The 13,990-nt window shown below is 50.0% G+C and overlaps 1 protein-coding gene across 1 annotated transcript in view; it reads right to left on the minus strand.

Moving 5' to 3' along the window:
- Window positions 1-4,995: 4,995 nt before the first annotated feature.
- LOC146184582 (uncharacterized) overlaps window positions 4,996-13,990 on the minus strand; it is a 35,986-nt gene continuing 26,991 nt past the window's right edge. The window contains exons 4-5 of the mRNA XM_084608816.1: window positions 13,626-13,712; window positions 4,996-5,290 (exon numbers count right to left, since the gene is read on the minus strand). Coding sequence (XP_084464942.1) covers window positions 5,169-5,290; window positions 13,626-13,712 — 209 coding nt within the window. The 3' untranslated portion in view covers window positions 4,996-5,168. The remainder of the gene's footprint in view (window positions 5,291-13,625; window positions 13,713-13,990) is intronic.

Raw genomic sequence — 13,990 nt, forward strand, 5'->3', positions numbered from 1 at the left:
CATAGCTTTTCAGTTATGCCTGAACACACATCGGAACGATGCGGTTTTTGAAGGGGAATGTATTGTTAGCCCTACACGGGGAAGATCGGCGACAAAGAGGATCGCGAGAGAGCGGGGGAACTCAGCCGCCGTCACTTCACCTTGCTCCCTCTCCTCCACCTGCCCTGCCGAGCTGCAGATTTAAAAGCCCCGTTCCTGATCTTGTCAGGTGCCGTCTCTGGTCACCGCAACAACCCATGACAGTACTACAATTTTCACACCACATTATAAATGATACAAGGGAGAGGCCTGGCCCCACGTGACGATCCTTTGGGCGTTCTGCAGTGAAGCCGAGCACTTAATTTTAACCGTCCATGAGACAAAAAAAAATAAAGCTTCAACAGATCTTGACTTGCGCAGCCAGCCTTATATCACACGTTCCCATCTTTTTTTATTGACATTATTGTCTCACGTTTTGTCTTATCTAAAACGCTGGCTAGGAGCATCACTGCGTGGCAGAAACAAGGAAAATCAGCGTACTCTACAGGTGTTTTCTCTTTCACTTCCGCCCTTCTTCGCTGTCTTCTTGCAGCAAGCAACTGCCCATCGCCACCCGTGCTAATAATTAATCAGAATTTGGAAACCTTATCTCTGTCACTCGCACACTCACTAAGGGTTATAATTGTTTTAAAAGCCTATGCAAATCATGGTATGGATTGTATGGTATGGTATCGTACGCGGACTTCAGCGTCCGAAAGCAGCGTCGCCCATGAAGCACACTGTAGGGAAGGCTGCTGGTCATTTCGACCCCTGGGGTTCTGCAATGTGCCTAACACATGGAATAAGAATGAAACCCCTTTCGTTTCGCCTCCTTAAAATCATGGTTGTCTGGACCTGCATCAAAGCCGTGTCCTCGCGCTCAGCAGTCGAACGACCAAATCCCTACGATACCGTGGCTGGGTTCACCATTGATTTGAAGTCGAAGCTTGCAAATACATGCGCACCACCGAGACGTGTCGTTAAAAACAGATATCAACTACGGTAATTGCACGGCGGATTCTCAAATCAGATGAACCTATAGTCGCTTAGAACTCAAGCGTGCATTAGCTGCCACACACAATTCCGTTACATAATGTAGTCCGCTGGTATTATAGCACTTTTTTTGCCTAAATAATCGTCTAATCATCAGACCAGGTAGTGCGCATAGTAATTTTATCTCTTTTGGTGTGTTTGGTACAGTCAAATATTGAAAATTGATTTCGTTAATTGTTCAGCATAGTAATACACGCGCCGCCTACCACTGTCCATTGCTAGCAACAACTGTCTTTATTTTTGGAAGTTGCATCCTACTTTAAAGAAATACTCCAAACACCGATCCAGAATATATTTTCTTGCTCCGCCAAACCGATGCAGTGTTCCAATGGGCAACGAGCATTGAAATACAGAGGTCACATTTTTCTTAGCGATTCGTAGCGGAACAAGGCAGGCAAAGAGTTGGGCTAGGCACTGCATATGCTATCAAAAATGAGGTCAGTGAACTGCGGCCAGGGGAATTAAAGGGAGAGGGAGGGGGCATTCATTACAATGACGCGAACCTAGGATATTGAAAAATAACTAACCGTTATGCAAACTAGGGATAAAAAAAAATGAATAACAAAATGGGTAATAAAAAAACTCAGGTGGGGAGAGGTGCCTTAATCACCCTTATGAAGTGACAGGATAGCATAAGAATCGAAAAAGGTTAGAGGAAAAGGGGGTATAGACACAGTCTGGGAGTTCCGACTAATGGGCCTGATTGGTTGAGCTCCTTTTAAGGTCACGCTAATTGAAGGCGAGCTCTCGTTCTATATGGAATGTGTGGTTCTAGGTATCCAAACAGACTCCCAAAAGCACCATGCGTTATCCAGGCCTCAAACATTATTTCTCACACTGATACAAGGATCCTTAGCAACCGCGGTTATTCAGGTTCCTCTCCCCCTTCCTAGCCAGGTTCCGCCATCATGACCGTGTGCAAAGTACTAAAAAGATTTCACAGTTGTAGAGTAGTGCTCCACTTCTTTTTTTATTCGTAGCGTTGTTTATTGCCTCTGAGGATATAGGACGCTGTGGGGAATGAAAATGGGAACGTTAAGTGAATAACGAAACGTTTAGCGGCGCGAATGAAGTCGAGGAAGGAGGACTGACTCCCTCCGTTTAATCAGTCTTCAAGGCAGAAGACTCGCTGCTGTCAGGTGCCGGATTTTCGTAGCAATCAGTGCCGGGTGAACCCAAAGAATATTGTGACTATCTGCCTCAGTGTTTTCAGAGTAGCAGACAGGAGGCGATGATGTAACTGTCGATACCGAAGCCTGTTCGCCAGTGACGGCAGAAGTGAGCCCCGGATTCTGCGAAGCTCAACCCCTTCGGCACGTGTAAAACCGAGAGGGGTGTGGCTACCACACACGGAGGGATGAGGGCACGTGTGCGATGTCCGAGCTGTTCCTTTCTAGTGAGAAGGAGTGCAGCACTATCCACATTGAAGTACCAAGGAACTGACGAAGTTAGAGGCGCCATGTGGGCAGCAGAGTTTGCAGGGCTCGGAGAACTGACGACGTCACTTGATACCCACTCAATCCGCCTTTTGCGCGAGGATGTGGCGCCATCATGCGGGAGCGGGCGGGAAGCACATTGAGCGGTACGAAAAGGCCACGCCAACGCAGGTAGAAAGCGAAAGCTTCCCCCCTTTTTTGACCTCGGAGCGGAAAGTAGTGACAGTGATTGCAGCATATCATGTTCACGCAGTATGGGGGAAGGTAGAGCGTTTTCACAATCCACTCATAACGCACGTACGCATATACTATCTTCGTATTGTAAGAGCGTGTAGCGCGTGTTCGACGTGACAGAATTAGACGCTCTCGGCGTGCAGGTTTTCGGCAGACAGGAGAGCGTGGGGGCAGAGAGAGAGAGAGAGGGAGGGATCTCAAAGGGCAAAGCAGCCAGGGGTTTGTTGATGCTGCAGAGCTAGGTGGAATCGTCTCCTGTGACTTTGAGCGGCGCATATGCGCGGGGTGTCTTGAGTTACCGAGCACAATGCGGTCACCGCGGCGCCGGCATGGTGCAATGGGCGTCGCTTCCTCCTCGCGTCATCTACAACCGTGCCACGAAGATCGGCAGAGAGTCACATATACACACCCCGTGAAAAGGGCATTGTCCCGGCCGGAATGCACACCTGCAGGAAACGCGCTGCATTTTTCTGGCAATGGATGATTCAGAGCTGTAGCCGGTTTCTGGCCTCAGGAGACAGAACGGATGTGGTAGCAGTGGTGAAAAGGTTCTCGGTGCGCAGAGAATGGTCCTTCTGTTGTGAAAAGATCTCCAGCGTTCATTTCTGCCTCCGCCGCGATTTCTGCGGAATCAACAACTTGGTGTTACATGTGAATCTCCTACATATCGGATGCGCATCTCGGTCAGGAACCAACCCTGTTCTACGTCCAGAGCGATCCACTCTGCAAGTGAACGAGCATGAACCCTCCAGGAGACTCATTTATTGTGGCAGGCGGTTTCCTTGCCGTTGCAAACGGTTGGGCGAAGACGACGATTATCAAGCTCCCTAACGAAGTGCATCTGATTGCGTACAATAAAGGAACAAAGTCCGGATGCTTTGGCGTGCACAAAGGCGAGCCTTTAATTAAAAAAAATACTGTGCGTCGTGCAAGTGCGTCATATGCTCCGAGCGGCAAAAACACAGATACTACAATGTATGCATCTAAGCGAAATAGGCATGATGAAAAGTACCTACTGTAGTTTTCACCCAGGCTGTAGTGTACCAGTGATAGCTGCAATGAGGATTTCTTCGGTGTGTGATTGCTTCAGTTGCACCGGGGCCGGAAGGCGATGTATTTTGTCCCTTCTTATCTTTATGTGCGAAAGGGCTAGGTAGCTTAGATATCACAGGCGGCTGTGTGCGCTAGGCCGTAATATTTAGCATGTTTTATCGTGACTGCCACCTCACTAACAAGAAAAAAAAATACGGCGTTTTAATGCACTGCCGTTCGCGAGCCTCATGACCAGCTCAACCACTCGGCTCGCTAACGGCGGTGCATCACAACAAACACCTTTTCTTTTTAGTCAGGCGGCAGTCGCGATAAAACATGCTAAATATTACGGTCTAGCGCACACAGCCACCTGTGATATCTGCGCTACCCGGCCCATTCGCACTTAAATAAAACAAACGACAAAATACATCGCCATCAGACGCCCCGAACAAATGCTCATTGTGGCTATCACTGGTGGGTTACAGGCTTGGTGCAAACTCCGGTAGATACTTTTCATCGTGCACATTTCCTTTAGATGCATACATACCTGTAACGAAGTATTTTTCGCACAGTCGAGAGCACGCAGTCGGCTGCCAAGGTCGGCCATTCACGTCTTGACGCTTGGTTGCCCTAATCCAAGCTTCACGCCGTTGCAGGTCGCGGCTCGCCGAAGGAAAGCTAACAAAACGCGTCTTGCATCCCGGCACGCCTCGAGAGTGGCAGCCGTAAGCGGCACAGGTGGTTGGCATCGTTTTACCGAGGCTGTGAACGTGACCGCGCCTCCAGCCCCCGTGCGTTGGCTATGAGTGCGGCGACGAGAAGCGCCGTCGACGCCGCTCAGTGTGTTTTCATCAGTCGCCGCTGGGGCTTCGCGCATGCGCAGAAAACTCGCGCAAAAGGCGGATTCGATTTGCAGCCGGCAAACAATATATGAATTAACTTGTGGCATATGGGCTACAACTGATGATTCGGAGTAGTCTCTCATCACTGCAATGACATGGCTACGCCCGCGATTGTCTGAGCATCAAACAGCTCTACACTGTAGGCGGGCGTCCCCTGCCCGCACGCTCTGTTGAGATTGAGCCGGGACGGTATGCCTAGAGGATGGTCATTTTGTTCCTCCAGAAATTGGGAAAGATGGCGTTTCTAAATTCTCATACTTTTACTGCTCATTACTCATTTTCAGTGAGACATGCGCAGTGCAGCAATACTATGTGTCGTAACTAAATTTTGGTAAAATAGGGCTTATCGCAGAGCACCATTTAACGGCAAATGCAGAAGTTGTACATTTATTATGCAAGTTCTGCTCCGAAGACGCATTCAGTAATCCTTTCAAATATATCTTGTTAATGGAGGGCTGCAACTGCGTACATCCGGAACGGTTACGCAAACTCGCTATTGGCACTTTTCTTTGTCGTAAAGAAGGTATTTGTCTCCCTGGCATTTCTCGTCGAACTTCTGCTGGCAGATTTCTGGAAAAGAATCCTTGGCTTCCGTTGTTACCCACAGCATGCATTCTGGGAAAACAAGAAAGGAATGATTAGTATATCTCTGTCGGTCGTACTGCACACCGAAAGCTGCCAAATTTCACACAGTAAAATGCATCTAGTAAACTAACATATACTAGATCTATAAGAATGCTTCAAATTACAAGGGCTCGTAAGTAGCTTGCATAATCATCAATACAATGGTCTGCATTTGTCGCGTCGCATTAGTAAACCCAGTATACATAGCAAACACACACGCACATATGTATGTATGTATGTATGTATGTATGTATGTATGTATGTATGTATGTATGTATGTATGTATGTATGTATGTATGTATGTATGTATGTATGTATGTATGTATGTATGTATGTATGTATGTATGTATGTATGTATGTATGTATGTATGTATGTATGTATGTATGTATGCATGCATGCATGCATGCATGCATGCATGCATGCATGTATGTATGTATGTATGTATGTATGTATGTATGTATGTATGTATGTATGTATGTATGTATGTATGTATGTATGTATGTATATATGTATGTATGTATGTATGTATGTATGTATGTATGTATGTATGTATGTATAGTAAGGTGTTTATAGGAGCACCAAGACCGCAAGCAACGTCCGCAAACCAAAGCGACGGGGGTAGCGTTCTAATCAACAGGGCAGTGCCAACAAGGCTCCGGCTCCACTTCGTCTACCTCTTCGGGTTGGCGCGCGAGCTGATGGCGATCGGGATTACTACAATACCCCCCGGCGGAAAAGGAGCCATCCTGGCGACTCATGGTGAGGAAAGGGTAGGGGGATCATAATACGGCTTGAGGCGGTCGACATGCACAGTTTCTCGGCCGCGGCGGCGATGATCTGGAGATGGGTTCAAGGGCTCTACTACGTAATTGACGGGAGAAGATTGTTCGAGAATGCGGTAAGGTCCATGATAGCGCGATAGGAGTTTGGATGAGAGGCCGGGTGCAGAGGAAGGCACCCAGAGCCAAACGAGGGCACCTGAGGGATATGAAGGCGCTGGATTTGTAGGGTCCCGGTTATGCTTTTGTTGAGCCTGGTTCTCCGTTGTGAAGGAGCGCGCCAATTGTCTGCATTCTTCGGCAAATGTGTGCGCTTCAGACAGTAGAGTGGTCTCTGAAGCGTCGGGTTGGTAGGGCAGGATAGTATCCATGGTGGACGTGGATTCACGACCATATAAAAGAAAGAAGGGGGAGAACCCAGTCGTAGTCTGCGTAGCCGTATTGTAGGCGTACGTTACGAAAGGCAGCACTTGGTCCCAATTAGAGTGAGCGCTATCAACGTACATGGCTAGCATGTCACTAAGAGTGCGATTAAATCGCTCAGTCATGCCGTTCGTTTGGGGGTGATACGCTGTGGTGCTCCGGTGAATGATCTGGCACTGTTTGAGGAGGGCTTCGACAGTGTCGGAAAGAAACGCACGTCCGCGGTCACTGATCAATTCTTTCGGTGCGCCGTGACGAAGAACGAGGCGATACAGAATGAACGAAGCAACATCCCGTGCGGTGGCAGACTGCAAGGCCGACGTTTCCACGTAACGGGTTAGGTGGTCAACGGCTACGATGACCCAGCGGTTGTTAGCCGACGTGGTCGGAAGCGGGCCATACAGATCGATACCGACACGGTCAAAAGGGCGGCTGGGGCAAGGCAATGGCTGCAACGGAGCGGCTGGCTGAGGGGATGGATTCTTGCGACGTTGGCAGGCGGTACAGGATCGGATATACTGACGAATGAAGCGGTACATGCCGCGCCAGTAATATCTCATACGCAGTCGAGAATAGGTTTTCATGACACCTGCATGGCCGCATTGGGGATCGGCGTGGAAAGAGGCGCAGATTTCGGCACGGAGATGTCGCGGAATCACGAGAAGCCACTTTCGCCCTGTAGGATGGTAATTGCGGCGGTATAAAAGTCCATCACGAGTGGCGAAGTGGTGGGCCTGACGACGAAGTGCACGTGACGGAGACAGCTCTGCGGGCGTAGACAGGAATGTTAAGAGGGAGGATATCCATGGATCCTTCTGCTGCTCAGATTTCATGTTGGTAATGTTGAGCGGCGACATATCGTAGGCACAAACGAAGCCAGCCGTCGAGTTGTTAGGAAGCGGTGAACGGGAAAGGGCATCAGCGTCGGTGTGCTTGCGTCCAGATCGATAGATGACATGGATATCGTACTCCTGAAGACGTAACGCCCAGCGGGCGAGGCGGCCGGAGGGGTCTTTGAGGGAGGATAGCCAACAGAGTGCGTGGTGGTCGGTAACAACGTAGAATGGGCGACCGTAAATATAAGGACGAAACTTGGTAATGGCCCATATGATGGCGAGACACTCCTTTTCGGTCACAGAATAGTTCTATTCCGCTTTCGTGAGGGTACGACTAGCGTACGCGACGACATACTCTGAATATCCAGGTTTCCGTTGAGCAAGAACAGCGCCCAGACCTACGCCGCTTGCATCAGTGTGTATTTCGGTCGAGCAGGCAGGGTCAAAATGGCGGAGTATAGGGGGAGAGGCCAGCAGACGGCGTAGTGTACTGAACGCAGCATCACAGGCTGGTGACCAAGAGGAGAGGTTCGGGCCTCCGGCGAGAAGTTGCGTTAAAGGGGCGATGATACTGGCGAAGTTTCGGATAAAACGGCGGAAATACGAACATAGTCCGATAAAACTTCGAAGTTCTTTCAAGGTTGTGGGCTTGGGGAAGTCTGCGACGGCACGAAGTTTCGTAGGATCCGGTAGAACGCCATCCTTGGATATGACATGACCAAGTATTGTGAGCTTGGTAGCGGCAAAGTGACATTTCTTCAAGTTAAGCTGTAGGCCGGCTTCAGTAAGGCACGTAAGGACACGCTGAAGGCGCAGAAGGTGGGAAGGGAAATCTTTCGAGAAAACGACAATGTCGTCTAGATAACAAAGACACGTTTCCCATTTGAGCCCACTGAGAATGCTATCCATCATTCTCTCGAAGGTGGCGGGGGCGTTGCACAGTCCGAACGGCATCACATTGAATTCATACAATCCATCGGGAGTGATGAAGGCTGTTTTCGGGCGGTCAGCGGAAGCCATCGGTACTTGCCACTAGCCAGAGCACAAATCTAGCGACGAAAAGAACTCCGCTCCTTGCAAACAATCTAGCGCGTCGTCAATTCGTGGTAGTGGGTAAACATCTTTGCGGGTTATCTTATTCAGACGCCGGTAGTCCACACAGAAGCGGATCGTGCCATCTTTCTTCGTCACCAACACTACGGGGGAGGCCCAAGGGCTATGAGATGGTCGTATGATGCCCCGTTGAAGCATATCGGCGACATTGTCACGAATGACGCGGCGCTCAGTGGGCGACACGCGATATGGTCGCTGCCGCAGGGGAGCATGAGGACCAGTGTCGATTGCATGAGAAACGGTCAAGGCGCGGCCCAAGGAAGGCTGGGACACGTCAAAAGATGCACTGAAGCGCTGAAGGAGGGCGACTATTTGGTCCCGTTGGGCGGACGTAAGGTCGGTCGCGATAGCTCGATGAAGGGCGTCGACAGGAAGCTCATCACTCGTAGCAGCACAAGACGTCAGGGCAGCGACTTGAGGAAAAACTTCAGGTTCGGAGAACATGTAAGTGCGATCAGGGTCCAGCTCTTCAATGTAGCCGAGGCACTCCCCGCGAAGAACAGCCGTTGGGCAGGGAAAAGGGTTGGAAGCATAGATGACACAGCTGCCATCAGAAATTGTTAGAACGGCGAAAGGAAGAAGGAGGCGGTTATGGTGGGCGGAGGCGAGTTTGGGCGTAAAGAGAACAGGACTAGGGAGGGCAGATGTCGAAATAAGGGGAACGAGAACAGAAGAAAAGGGAGGAATGTCGGTGTCTGCAGCTACAAGGAGTTTATCAGGGCGCACAGGCGGGTCACACAGGGAAACATTACACACAGGGGAAAGCTCAACTTCAGCACGGGCACAATCAATCACAGCACTGTGAGTTGACAGAAAGTCGTAGCCGAGGATGATGTCGTGGGAGCAGTCGTAAAGCACCACCATCTCGACGAGATACGTAATGTCTTTGATGCAAACTCGTACCATGCACGCTGCCACAGGGGTGATGCGCTCTGAACTGGTCGTACGAAGCGAAAAGGCAGAAAGCGGCGTCGTGACCTTGCGAATTTTGCGGCGAAGGGCATCACTAATTACGGAAACGGCAGCACCTGTATCCACCAGCGCAAGAACGGGAAAACCTTCTACGAACACTTCAATGACGTTGGCGGGAGAAGGCGGAGGACTTAACAAGTTCGTCAAACGCGCAGTTCTTGCCTCCGGAACTGCGGCATTCAGTTTTCCCCTTGCGTAGGGCCCTGTCGCCGGACCATTGGCGAAATGGAACGTCGGCGAGGCGAAGGTGAACGGCGTGTCGAGTACTGAGCCCGAGGTGGAGACGATCCAGAAGAGACGTTGCTCAAGGGCGGCTCGGGATCGTAGTGGTACTGACGGACTGTGTTGTCAGGATGAAGCGGGCGCTGACGGCAAAGGCGAGCGACGTGACCCGGGAGCCCGCAAGCATAGCAAATTGGGCGATTGTCGGCGGTTCGCCATGGGTTCGTAATGCGGCGTCGCGGTCGAGGGATCTGAGACTGAGGGGCCATGAAACGAGGTGGAGCATAAAATGTAGGGCCGTTCTGGTACGACGATGTTGGAAGTGGACCGCGCGTTCCAGCGGTTACTTGAGCGTAAGTGAGTGGTGCTTGTACAGGAGCGATGGGAACACTAGAAGGCAGCGCTTCGGCGACTTTCTCCTCGATAACTTGGCGGATAGCCGGCGAGATGGATGGCGCGTTGGCCGGCGCTAATTGCGAAGTGCAGACGGTCGGCTGAACTGGGTGGAGGAGGGACAGCTGGCGTGCAACTTCTTCGCGGATGAAGTCTTTGATATTCTGCATAAATTGAGACTGTTCCGCAGACGGCGTAGCCAGTGCCAAGCCAGCAATGCCGGCAGGTGTGGCAGCCCGCCGCGTAGAAGCGCGTTGCTTTCGTAGCTCGTCAAACCTCTGGCACAGGGTTATAATGTCGGATACGGAAGTAGGGTCTCTGGCCGACATCATATAGTACGCATCATCAGTGAGACCTTTTAGAACATGTGTGACTCTTTCGGGCTCGGGCATGGACGGATTGACCCGCTTGCAGAGGTCAACCACGTCCTCAATGTAGCTAGTAAACGTTTCTTCGGGACGTTGAAGCCGTGCATGGAGGCGTTGTTCGGCGCGGAGTTTACGTACCGCAGGACGGCCGAAGACATCCGCGAAGTTCTTCTTGAAAACAGACCACGTCGGAAGATCGGCTTCGTGGTTTCGAAACCACAGATTCGCCACGTCCGTGAGGTAGAAGAGGACGTTGCTCAGTTTGATGGAATCGTCCCAGCGGTTGTAAGTGCTGACGCGCTCGAAAGAGGCCAGCCAGTCGTCAACGTCGTGGTCGTCGGTACCACTGAAGAAAGGTGGGTCACGGGGGCGTTGTGCCCCGGGACAGAAGATGGTGGCAGGAGTGGCAGGGATGGGCGTCGATGGTTGGCTGGGAGCGTCCTGCATGGTTGTGACCGAAGGCGGTAGCGTGCGGTTCCGAAGTTCCAGGGTGAAATTTGCGAGGAGGACTGGGGTGACGACCGAACCTCCACCAAGTGTAAGGTGTTTATAGGAGCACCAAGACCGCAAGCAACGTCCGCAAACCAAAGCGACGGGGGTAGCGTTCTAATCAACAGGGCAGTGCCAACAAGGCTCCGGCTCCACTTCGTCTACCTCTTCGGGTTGGCGCGCGAGCTGATGGCGATCGGGATTACTACAGTATGTATGTATGTATATTATGCACCTACTTAATTCGAGCTGAGCGTGGCTACACTCCGTTTCATACATCAAGTGCAACACTGCCAATGCTACAGCTCTTGTTTGAGCTCTCCGCATCCGCGATGAAAAATAGTGCCTACTTTTGACGAGAGCAAATAATAGTTATTTGGTCTGCAAGCTTAATACGTCTTACATTTGCCATCAACTTCATAAAGAGCACCTTTTTTAAGGAGAAAGGATCGGATTCGGTGAATTTGTATGTTTTTTATGTCGTTTCGTTCGTGTCGCGTTTTCGCTGCCCCGCAACCTTGCCAGCTGTGCCACTAGATGGCGCTGGCTGTACCCTCTGCGCTGCGCATTTCTTTTTGAGAAAATGGTCCTTCAGTGCGCATTTTTTCGATAAGATCCGCACTGCGAAGATGTCTAAGCACGTGAAGCAAGTTATTGCAAACTTGTATGCTCGGAATACAGTCCGTTTCCGCAAGAACCACTCTACCACAAAACGAGCGTGTAGTGATACGCCTCCATTTTTTTTCTTGCGGACTACTTGCGTAGCTTTCGCTGCGTTGCACCTGATGTATGAAACGGAGTATAGTTCTGGCAGCAAACCGATATAACATATTTCGTTACGCTTCGCCATATTTCCTGTTTACCGACAGGGAGGTTCTTTACTGCGCTCCGAAGCTGTACCTACATTTTCATGCACCCTGCTAAGCAAAGACACTTTACTTGGCTATTATCTACGTAGTAACCTTAGTATAATTAGCGCTATTAACATCCGTTTATATTCGACTTGCACAGTTGTAAAGGGCAATTTCGCTCTACCTAGTATTTCTGAGGGATGCTGCGTGGTGTGCGGTAACGATGTAGTGGCATTGGTCGCGAAGATCTTTTGCCCGGTGAGATGAAGAATGAATAAAGAGTCAATGAGTTACGTTTGTTTCGAAGCAAAAGGTTTACTGAACTAGGTAAAGTCCAGGTCTCCGTAGCCAGGATTTTGCCCTTCAAATGTTCACTACGGCGCACAGGTGTCCAAGAAGAAAGTGTCACAGTGGTGCGCCTTTCCTTCCTAGAAACTACTCGGTATAGTTCAAGTGAAGGTCAAACTAAGCTTGGAAATGACCTCTACGTCGCGGTTTAGCTAATCATGGAGGACGCGTGGCAGATACTGCACCTTCCCTTCTAATAATTCATTCCATTAGAGGTCATTATCAAGCCTTATTTGACCTTCAGCCCTGCGCTTGGAAATAAGTCTGCTAACGGAATGATCTATAGAAAAGAAAGGCGCAGTATCAGACGTTCTCCATCAACATCAACAACCACGTCGCCTTGACCTATTTAGGTGTAGATGTCCATTTTTCTTCAAGATAAAATTGAAGGCACGCTCTTCCGAATTGAAAGCAAATGTATACGAAAGCATGGCTTGAAACGTATGTAACTGTATTCACTGTGTAAATAAAACACCCTTGTTTACGCAGGGAAGAACTTCTTAATCGCAGCTGCGAACGGGGTTGAAGACCTCCATTTCTGAAGGCCGGTTATTCTGTTTATCGATAACAGCGCTGCTGCAAGTGCTCCTGCAAAATGTACGTACGAGGCTCGTGCATGTCTGCGTGCATTTATGCATTTGTGCTTAAAAAACAGCACTCACATTCCATTTGGACCTAACAGCAGGCATGCGCGGAAGCGCAGCTTTTCGTGGTGAATTGTAATGCGAATGTAAAGGTTCAAGTGCAAACGCAAATATTATTAGTAAATGAGACGGAAACATACGCGGCACTCGTTAAATTTCGGAGAGCAGTTAGGCATATGGAACTGTTTCACCGTGAGCAGCTCAGCGTTTACACCAACTGGATAAAAAGCTTCTGTTGTTATGTAGTTAGCCTTCCTAGAATTCCTTGCGCATTTAGTGTCACAGCAAACGACACCAAACACCAAAACAAAAGGCTCAGGTACCTGGTCCGGCCAATGTGCCTGCTTATATCGCATAACATAGCGTGCTGCTTGACAGGGAAAATGTGCATGTGTGTGTGTGTGTGTGTGTGTGTGTGTGTGTGTGTGTGTGTGTGTGTGTGTGTGTGTGTGTGTGTGTGTGTGTGTGTGTGTGTGTGTGTGTGTGTGTGTGTGTGTGTGTGTGTGTGTGTGTGTGTGTGTGTGTGTGTGTGTGTGTGTGTGTGTGTGTGTGTGTGTGTGCGCGCGTGCGCGTGTGCGTGTGCGTGTGCGTGTGCGTGTGTGTGTGTGTGTGTGTGTGTGTGTGTGCGCGTGCGCGTGTGCGTGTGCGTGTGCGTGTGTGTGTGTGTGTGTGTGTGTGTGTGTGTGTGTGTGTGTGTGTGTGTGTGTGTGTGTGTGTGTGTGTGTGTGTGTGTGTGTGTGTGTGTGTGTGTGTGTGTGTGTGTGTGTGTGTGTGTGTGTGTGTGTGTGTGTGTGTGTGTGTGTGTGTGTGTGTGTGTGTGTGTGTGTGTGTGTGTGTGTGTGTGTGTTGATGACACCAACAAAAGCAAGTACATCATGAGTTCTTACGATCGCCGGTTACAGGGGGAAATCGTCCCACGAAGCATATCTTGCCATCGGTGTAGAGTTCACGGGCCTCCTGGAGATTTTCGCGGTCTGCACAAAAAAAGAGGAATATATTATGGGGCGATCCGACTTGCGATACAGCAGACCTGTGAAAGTAGTTGATTTACTTTCGATGATCGCTGCATGCTTCTACTCTAACGAACCCTTTTACTATATGTTGAGGCTTCGCCCACGAAAACGGGGGAAGGGGGAGTTAGGCGTGCTAGTAGGTGGCGCCTCTGGAGCATAGGGACTGGTGGGCGGGGTTGAATGGCGTTTTGTGTGGGACGGATGTGAGTGCTTTTATGATGGTAGAGTGTAGTGGTGGC

This window comes from Amblyomma maculatum, chromosome 7, assembly GCF_055883805.1.
Source record: "Amblyomma maculatum isolate TAMU_Amacu chromosome 7, ASM5588380v1, whole genome shotgun sequence".
Lineage (NCBI taxonomy): Eukaryota > Metazoa > Arthropoda > Arachnida > Ixodida > Ixodidae > Amblyomma > Amblyomma maculatum.